The sequence below is a fragment of the Polistes canadensis genome, unplaced genomic scaffold, assembly GCF_001313835.1.
Source record: "Polistes canadensis isolate GaletaPanama2010 unplaced genomic scaffold, ASM131383v1 scaffold_82, whole genome shotgun sequence".
Classification (NCBI taxonomy): Eukaryota; Metazoa; Arthropoda; class Insecta; order Hymenoptera; family Vespidae; genus Polistes; species Polistes canadensis.
In genome coordinates, this window is record NW_014569629.1 from 133383 (window position 1) to 143907 (window position 10525).

General features: G+C 30.6%; 1 protein-coding gene across 1 annotated transcript; it reads left to right on the forward strand.

Moving 5' to 3' along the window:
- The first annotated feature begins 28 nt into the window (after positions 1-28).
- Positions 29-3249, forward strand: LOC106786801 (UDP-glucuronic acid decarboxylase 1). The gene is made up of 5 exons (XM_014748577.1): positions 29-444; positions 1331-1945; positions 2042-2155; positions 2510-2830; positions 2950-3249. Exons 1-5 carry the CDS (start codon positions 384-386, stop codon positions 3216-3218), a joined length of 1380 nt encoding a protein of 459 aa, XP_014604063.1. The 5' UTR covers positions 29-383; the 3' UTR covers positions 3219-3249.
- Positions 3250-10525: the final 7276 nt, after the last annotated feature.

The window sequence follows — 10525 nt, forward strand, 5'->3', positions numbered from 1 at the left end:
CATCGATATATTTGCATTTAACGACTTTATTTTAATTATAGTAGAGAAATTAATAATACGAACGAAATGTCGTAAATATTATTTTATCTAACGACATTCAGGTGGCAGCACTTGTGCTACGTCAATAATCACGTAGTAGTAGTAATAATAGTAATACCGTGATCTTTCGACCGAACACTACCGTGTTCGTACGTGTGTACGTGCGTGCATTGCGCGTCGCTAACTATTTTCGAGGTTATGTTCGTTTTCGAGTAGTGTTTTGAAAAATGCACGATCCACCTACGATTTTTCTATTTCGCGTAGAAAAGCATATTGATGCAGTGGCACTCCGATTAGTATAGTGATTAAAATATATTGAAGTGCGACATGTGCAATACTAAAGCATGCTCTTCACCCAGAGAAAGATGAAGCAGATTGCTCTGTCCATCATTTGTGTCGTTTTAGGTATGTTTTATAATGTTAATTTTTATATTTAATAAATGACAATTATCGTTGAGCAATCGATGCTATTTTAGATCGTTCGATTCGATACGATCGAGAGTCACATTTATCGCGTAATTTAATTTTATTCCTTGAAAATTTTTTTTTTTATTAATATTGTTAAATATATGCTCGTTTATATGATATAATCGCGTAATTAATTATTCTTATGATCATACGATTAGAATGATTAAGTATGCACGAGCTAATAAAAAATAATGCTTACGCAAGCTACGATCTGTTAATGTCAATGATAATATAATAATGAATCTTATTTTCTTCTTTTGAATTTACCAATTCTTAATAATGTATTGATAATGAGTCTATATAAAAATATAATTAATAATCGATTATATAAACGAGTATATAAAAGAAACTTTTATTGAAGTTTGTTTGATTTTGGTTCGATGTTATCGTAACGACAGATCGACATGAATTTATTTCAAATATGTTTTATACATAGACGTACTATCTATAAGCGGATGCATGCATATATCATTAATTATATATATATATGTATATTAATGTTAGCAAGTATTATATTTAAAGAAACGAATTACAAATTTTTCTATCGAATAACTTCGCGTGTCAAATTTGATTAAATTTATCGAATAATTCGATTTTATAATAATTTTGTAAATTACTTATTATATATTTGCGATGAATATAATTTTAAAACGTTTCGAAAATAAACATGAAGATAATTTAGATAATCAACGACTTGTCTTTGTTTTAGCGCGAAAATACGAAATATTGAATTGCTTAATATAAGTGCAAGATCAAATTCATCCCTTTTTCAAAATCAAATTTACTCACTGTTGTAAAAAAAAAAAAAATAAAATCCTTGTAGTTTTAGGATTCTACAAAACTTTAGTGAATACGGAAGAGGAGGAAAATTTTATTTCGGTTCGTCAAAATGGTAACAAGGTAGAACGTAGCAAATTTCCAAACAACGAAAATGATAACAATTTGATTAAAGAAAAAATGGGAAATGGAAAAGAAGATGATATTAAACTTACTCTTATTAATGACGATATCAAGAACATCGAGGAAGCTAAGATTCGTATAAGCGAACTCGAAGGTAAATTACGTTACCTCGAAGCTAAAATTGAGAATCGCGTGCCGAAGAATTTTCCTACGGTTAAGTTCCTCAATTATAAGAATCGAAAAAGGATATTGGTTACTGGTGGAGCTGGTTTCGTTGGTTCCCATTTGGTCGATCGTTTGATGTTAGCCGGTTACGAAGTTATAGTGGTAGATAATTTTTTTACCGGACGTAAAAGAAACGTCGAACATTGGGTTGGCCATGAAAATTTTGAATTGGTTCATCACGACATCGTCAGACCATTGTATTTGGAAGTCGATGAAATCTATCATCTTGCTAGTCCTGCTAGTCCACCTCATTACATGTTGAATCCAGTTAAAACGATTAAAACTAATACATTGGGTACTATTAATATGTTAGGTATGTATGCATTGCGTATATTATAGTAGAAACGAGTTTTACGACTTTATCAAAAGGGATATATGTGCATATAATATGTTGACAAAAAAATTTCAGGACTCGCCAAGCGAGTTGGGGCACGTGTATTAATCGCAAGTACGTCCGAAGTTTATGGGGATCCTAACGAGCATCCGCAGACAGAAACTTACTGGGGTCACGTTAATCCTATCGGTAGGTTATTTTCATATATATATATATATATATTTTTATTTGGTGTTATATAATTTAATGAGATATCGGAGAAAAGAGAAATATTCAATATTATAATATGAAAAACGTATTTACTTAGAAATGAAGATATAACTATGAAACAGCATAATCATTTTCTTTTTATCTTTAAATCTTTCAATGATAAATTGACATCAAAATATGACTCAATTTTCAAGGTTCAATTTGATACATTAATTTAGAAAGAAAAAAAATCTTCAATCTCATTATTTTGTTAATTTCCAGTCTGAGGATATTTCCTTATTAGAAAGATGATGAGTTTATTTGAAATTGTTTTTACGTAATATATCCATTCAGGTCCAAGAGCGTGCTATGACGAAGGAAAAAGAGTAGCTGAAACGTTAAGTTACGCCTACATGCGACAAGAAGGTGTGTCGGTACGAGTGGCACGAATTTTTAATACTTTTGGTCCAAGAATGCACATGAACGATGGAAGAGTCGTATCGAATTTTATTCTCCAGGCATTGCAAAACGATTCGATCACCATTTATGGTAATGGAAAGCAAACAAGGTCTTTTCAATACGTCACAGATTTGGTAGATGGATTGGTTGCCTTGATGGCTTCTAATTACACCTTACCCGTAAATATAGGCAATCCGGTTGAACATACCATCGAAGGTACGAGAAATGTTCTACGATAACAAGAACGAAAAAAAAAAAAAACAGATAATTAAAACGAAGAAAATTAGAATTACAAGAAGATTAACATGTTTGTTTTATTTCTTCGATGTTTACAGAATTCGCGTTTATTATAAAGGATTTGGTCGGTGGTACGAGTAAAATAGTCGAATTAGCCGCAGTAGAGGACGATCCGCAAAGAAGAAGGCCGGACATTAGCAGAGCTAAAAAATATCTAAATTGGCAACCAAAAGTTCCTTTAGCCGAGGGTTTGAAAAAGACGATCATGTACTTCGCGAAAGAATTGCAAAGAACGATGCACTCCCAAAAGGATAGTATTAAACATTCGTCATATAAAAATGATCATGATATAATAGATCATCTTTAAAAATAAACAAATAAAATGATATTTGCTCTCATCTATGTTTTACATTTGTAAAACCCATCTTTATCAAGTGACACGAGCTTAAAGTCACTGAGTTATGGACCACTATGTGCCAAAACATTAAGTCCCGTCCAATTTTTGGATTGTACGAAAGATGAATATGTTTATTGACACATTAATTAATCACTAATTAATGAAGAATTCTTAACAATATGGAATTGCGATTTCTATTACGACTAACAATAAGATTTAAACGGGATTCGGTTAGATTAGATTAAATAGTGTTTTATAGCTCGAATGAAAAAATTAATTGTCTAGTAATTTTTATTTATTAATGCTTAAATACTGAACAAAATTTAAACATATATGTAAATGTGTGTCTTAGATTAGCTAAGTAAATTAACGAACTTGCGTTAATTGTGTTCTGGAATGTCAATAATATACAATAACGCTTAAAACGATATGCTACGCAATACTAGTCCCATCGATTTTTTTGGGGGTACATATTATATATATACATATATAAATAAAACTAATATATACGTTATTATTAACAATACAGTTATCATAATGAATTATCATGTGATAAATAATGCACACGAACTGCTGCTGCTTATTTGACTAATTTATTAACAAAATAATAGATAAGTATAATATATATATATGTACAATGTTACATTGATTATTCTTTTATTCTTATCTTTCTGATTGTTCTAAAACACGCGCGAAAATCATTTTTATATTAAAATTATAATTCTATTGTTGTATGTATGATATATATGATATATTCATATGTACACATATCTATATATACACACATAAACATACATATACCATATATATATATATATATATATATATATATATGAAGCATAAATCAAAATTTGAAGTACCTTCTGAAAGATATTAAATGTCATGTTGAAAATACAGATGGTTAATATTTTCTTTAACAGGACATTAATGTCTTTAGACGATGTTACTACGGGTCTTGATTTTTACGATTAGAAACGGCGAGACTGTAAAGTGCAACAGTAAAGAAAAACTGGGAAAGTAATTTTATACATTAAGTATAATTATATACCGAAGGAATAAAAAAAGAAGTGTACCATAATCACAGTAAATCTGTAACAAACAAACAGAAATAAATCAACCATTTCTTTCCGTTTGTCATTATCTACATATAATAATTTATCATCGTAATGATAAATAATTAATAGGAAGGAGATAAAAATAAGAAAAAAAAGTGTGTAAAGAAGTAGCTGTAATAGTTAATTTATTGTTTTATATATATATATATATATATATATATCTATCTATCTATTAATTATTATTATATTATTCATGACATGAATTCTGCTTTATTATACGTTTATATGCAGATCGTTGCAAGATCATTATATATATATAATTATTGTGAAAATTGTAGAAATATTATTTTCAAAAATCGTCAATTTGAATACTTCTACTAATATTAATTTATATGATTAATTAGATACACACTATATTAACTAAAACTTGTACATAGATTTATTCAAAAAACTATATATATCATATTTGAGTTGTCGTTTCTATTTTATGTGTAATATGTTTTATCTGTGCGATTATAACCAGGGAAATTGTCAAAAACGAAAAAAAAAAAAAAAAAAAAAGAAACTAGAAAAAAAAAATAAAAAGCTTCTTCCCTTATGTTTTTTCTACATATACACGTTTATAAAATATTATACGAGAATATTCAAATATATGAGAAAAGAAAAAAGAAAAATGCAAGGTGTGACTAGTCTTCGTAAAAAAAAAAAAAAACAATAAAATATTTCAGTGATCTTTATAAATCGTTGTATGTGTATCCACATATATAGTATAGATTCCTTATTTTTGTTTAGATCCTATAAATAATAACGCTTAGAAGAACCATAATATATAAAACGAGTATCCAAAATTTCGATGTAATTTTAAAAATTCATTTCCTTTTTCAGACTTATTAAAAAGATATAAACAAATTCCTGAGCTTGTAGTTTGAACATTTGCGCGATAAGAAAAGAAAATAATTTGTTTGATAAATTACCAAAAAAAATTATGTATAACATTAGAAGCCCATGTAAAAAAGAAAAAAAAAAAATGTTCGTCTAAATAATGAATATTCTCTATGCAATATAATCTATGAATACAGAATAGTATCAGACGTTATCGCGATAATGATTGTTTTACTTCGTAATAATACGATTGATCGTTGTGGTTTGCAGTTGTTATCTTGTACATGTATCAGACAGAGAGAAATCTTGAACGTTTCATCATAGGACAGGAGAGAATACGCATTTACACATACACATACACACACACAGAGAGATACATACATACATAGATAAATCTCGCTACGAGGAATATCCGGAGACTTCCCTTACGCAACTTGTCTCAGATTATTCTTGTTCTTTATCTTTGTCTCTATCAACACTCTCTCTTTCTCTTCTTTGAAGCTGATCAGACTAGATAATATTATAATTCCGTCGTGAACGAGGATGATTACGTATGTATATGTAGATATCTCGTTGATACAAATTTCAGGACGAGCCTTGTAGAACGAAGAATCGTTCGTGCCCGTTTATATCGCATTTGAAGGGCCGATTGAACGTAATGGGTGACGCGTGGGCTCTGACAGGGCGCGCGTGGTCGTCCTGTCTCTTAAGAAAGAGAAGACTATATGCAGAAGGTAACTTGTACAATGAAGAGAACGAAAGAATGAATTAGAGGATGGGAGAAAATGAGAGAGAGAAGGGGAAATAACGAGACGATGCGATTCTTAACGATAATCATCGTATCCGGGATATGTATCGCGACTATGCTCCAGTGAATACCAAAATGACATTAAAGGTGAACGTTAAGAAATATTTCTACAGAATTAAAATTCACTTCTTAATTGATATCAAGTGAATAACTTTATTTTGATTTATTTGAAAATTGTATATTTTTATTTATTCATGGAAAATAATTGTATGTATATATTATATGTATTCCGATTGAAAAGTCGTCTATAAGAAATTGTTTTCTGAAAAATAGTTTTGTTTTTTTTTTTGTTTTTTGTTGAGATAAATACAACTATTACAATTATCGATATTTAATTATATATTATCGAAGAATTTCCTGTTTGTTAATGTTCGAGACGAATGTCGATCTACGTAATCGAGTAATAACTTATACTAACGTAAGTAACTATATTTGCCGGTGGTCCACCGATGTGATTTGATCTCTCTAACTTCAACTGATGTGAGAGACATCGGATATTCAGGTAACGTAAGTTTAACTCGAATAAAAAAAAAAAAAAAAGGAAATAAGTATACAAACACAAAAAAAATTTCAAGTTTTTTCGTCGTCACTTACATAAGAAACATAAGTAGCAACATATGTGTGTTTTTTACGAATGGATCTTCTTTAAGTTTCTACGTTCTAAATTTAGAAACGATTAGTATCGATGTATCGATTAGCGGTAAAAAATAATGCCCCGAGCAATGTTTACTCTGATATTTAAATCAATATGAATTTCGAGAATTCAATGGAAGTATCGCATTGAATACAATGTTACGTTCGTATATGAAAATGCAAAAAGTGAAAAACAAATTTACGTTCAGATAAGATTTTGTTCATGTTACGTGACTGTTTTAATTTGTCCGTTTTGCATAATTATTTTTCTCCATGATTTCATCGATCTTTATCGATGATCGGTTGACCATAAAACGTGGTACACCTTTGACATCTAAATTTTCAGATTGAAATCGCACGAATCATGCCCACGCTTACTTGCATCCGATACTGCATCGTGTCCATAATTATCACCAATTTTTTTACCAGCTTGAGTCATGTTCTCTCCTTATTGGTAATAAAATCTCACACAAACTACGTTCGAATGTATTCTTTATTTTTACTCATTTTCATGACTCGCGTACTAGATACTTGCCATTGGGATTAAGGTACGCGTTAATAAAATATATTTCGTAGAAGTAAATCGGCTAAAAGATTGGCACAGTGCGGTATTTCTTTTCAGTAGAACATTTACATTATAGATTCAACATGTCCGTTAGGTGCAGGTGTCCATCTCCGCTTTTGTGCTTCCATTATGCATAATGCAGTGAAGCTTCTCTTGTTGGCTGCATCGTTGTCGTGTCACGGATTCGAAGAGGGTCGGACTACTCGACATACATTCCCATACATGACGTTTTATATCTATCTTTTTGTATTTTATACTTCTACCGTTGATCCGTTAGGAAGATGATGAAAAAAAAGAAGAAGAAGGAGAAGAAAAAAAGAAGAGAAAAATTCTCAACGAATTAAAATCGATCGTAGCCTTCTTTCTTCCGTTCCTCTTTTCCCTTTTTTTTTTCTTTCTTTTTTTTTTCTTTATTCCATATAACGTGTCATTTGCTTTCAAAAAGCGCGATGACGTTTAAAATTATCTATTGGATTAGTCGACGAGTAATATCAGAATTTTTAATATTTTCATATTCTTATATTTATGTAAATATACACACACTCCACAATATCTTATTAATAATAATTTTTAATATTTTACATATTTAAAAGAAAAAATAATATATTTGCATAAAAATAAAATCACAAACGATATATTGGGTAACATTTGTTTCCATCGAAAAAATTCTTCTATTTCATATTAAAATAAAATTAATCAATTTTTATAAATGACGAATATTTTTTAATGAAAAATTTGGAAAATTACTGACGAGATATTCTCAATAAAATATAATATACCCTACCCATGTTGTATTTTAATCGAAATCAATGATAATATTTGACGATCACTTTAATAATTATTACTTGAACAAATTTACAATGTGTTCGAAATCGTCGACTCTTAACTACTCCCTCCCCCACCCACCTCCCTCCACCCTCTATGGTTGTAATTAAAGTCTCCTTGATCACGCGTATAAGCCTCGCTTATTGCGCGCTATGTAATAACGATGCTTATGTTAGATACATTTGTCAGGAGATAATTATACGTTAACTATCGTCCCAAGCTACGCAGTTAGTTTCATTCGTGTATCAGGTCATTTACCTGTTCTATCATTTCTATACGAATTCAACATTTCTAATGACCAAAATGTTTTCTAATGCATAAACGTTTGTAAATATTTTCAATGATAATCTTATGAGCAGATTATTTATCGCACGGATTTTTATTCACGAAAGATATATAAAAAAAAGGATATAAAATTCAGGATAGCAAAAAATATATGCGTAAGAACACGAATATGTTTGATATAGATTTATCGGTTGTCTTATTGATTTTCTTTGGTCACACATTGGTAATAAAATTTGAATTATTTATAATTTCGATCTACTCCTGTGTGTTAAAATTGTACTTAATTTTCTTTAATTTAAAAATTTTGTTAAATATAACATTATTTTACAAGAAATTTAATATACACATTATGCAAAAAAAAAACATAAGAAATATTATACAAATTAATATAATATAATCACATATCAAAACCTAACTTTAACATACAAATTCATAGAGCTTAACTTACAAGATATCGAATGATACGATCTAGAAAAAAAAAAAAAATAAATGGAAGGATGAAACGGTTCATACGAGTACTTACATATATTCAAATCACCTTGTGTTCTCGAGTTAAATATAAACGATTAAAAATAGCCAATCAAGGAGAGAGACTAACGGAAAGAAGAAGAGAAGGTACTTGATACACAGTGTGCCGAGTGAAACACTTCAACTGTTGTGTTGTGTTGTGTTGTGTAGCACTTATATACTGTAGTCGACACTCTTCGGTTGACGAGCGTGCCAGTATGAGAAAAAACAATGAAGAGCCGTCGCGACGCCATGAAACGTTGCACTCAACTTCTCCTGCACTGTGTATACCACCTTTTCACTCTCTACCCCCTACTCTAATTGGCTATTTTCAACGATTTACTACGCGAACAAATTAGCCACATTCGTAACAGTCTGTCTTACTTCGAGTTATCCATCCTCCTAATGATCTCACTTTCACTGACAACTATCTACTGACAATGACAACCGAGAAATCTCCTTTTAAATACTCCGACGAGAGGTTTTAGAAAGCGATATGTACTTTTGATATCATCGTTTATTATCACAAACAAAACGACTAAGAGAATATTTATTTTTTTTTCCGTTTGAAAAAAGATTTACGATAGCGCGCGCGATTATTTTGTACAACTCTTAAATAACGATAAAATATCACAGATATATTTATAAGTTGATTATTTTAAATGCTATGGCAAAAAATCAAACAGGTTTAACATTAAACGTCTACTTTAGTTTTTATTTTAATAGATTTGATTAGGATCAAGGAAGAGAATCCCCTTCCCCGTCCCTAAGTTCGATGATAAATTCTTGACCAAGTCAACTTTCATTCGAGATTGAGTTAATAAAAAGGTTGTTAACTTATCACCTGGTATAGAAACGCCGACCACCCAGGTTAATCTCAGCAAATATCGCTAATATCTCGAGACGTTATCGGTCGGTGTGTTCATTGCTAGGGTGTTGCCAGTAAACGTAAGATACGTTATATGTATTTATTAATGTATATATTATATATATTTTCTACACATTCTTATCGTATAGGTAGGCTTTGAACGGGGATTAGTTATACATGCGGGGTTGAGTAAGACAGCTAAGATGACGCAGGAAAGTGCTCGAGTAGAACGCGAACGCACTTAAAAATGTTCGAACAAGTGCCAAGAAGAAGAAAAGAAGAAGAAGAAGAAGGAGAAGGGCTCCCAAGGTCTCCTTCTCACATATAAGAGGTAAAAAGGGAGAGAAAGGGAGAGATAACACGCAAAGCCTGCAGAAAAGGGAGATCGAGTCCGTGCGAGTAAAAAGGTGCAACTTCCTCGATGGTGGTGTCCACTCGATCGCTTTACCAGCTTCTTCTTCTTCTTCTTCTTCTTCTTCTTTCAATAGGGACGACGATCCACAAACATATCGTTCTTTGTGATCCGAGATGAAGATCCTTCTTCCCATTTCTATCGTACGTTGTCGAGAAATATCGAAACTTTCTTCCTATTGTTGACTCTACTACTCGTTTATCTCTCAAATATACAGACAACTTTTTATATTTATATTCGATGTATGCATAAGTAATGCTTATTGTGTTGCGAGTATAATATTTATATTTCGTAATAATTCGATCGGAAATTATACGAAAAGCTTGAAATTTTGTGATAGGTGATGCAAATCGCGTTCGGTTTGTTGGTTTTTTTTTTGTATAATAAAATAATTTTATTCGTGTATAGTAAAATTGAAAGTTAGAGTTTAATCTATT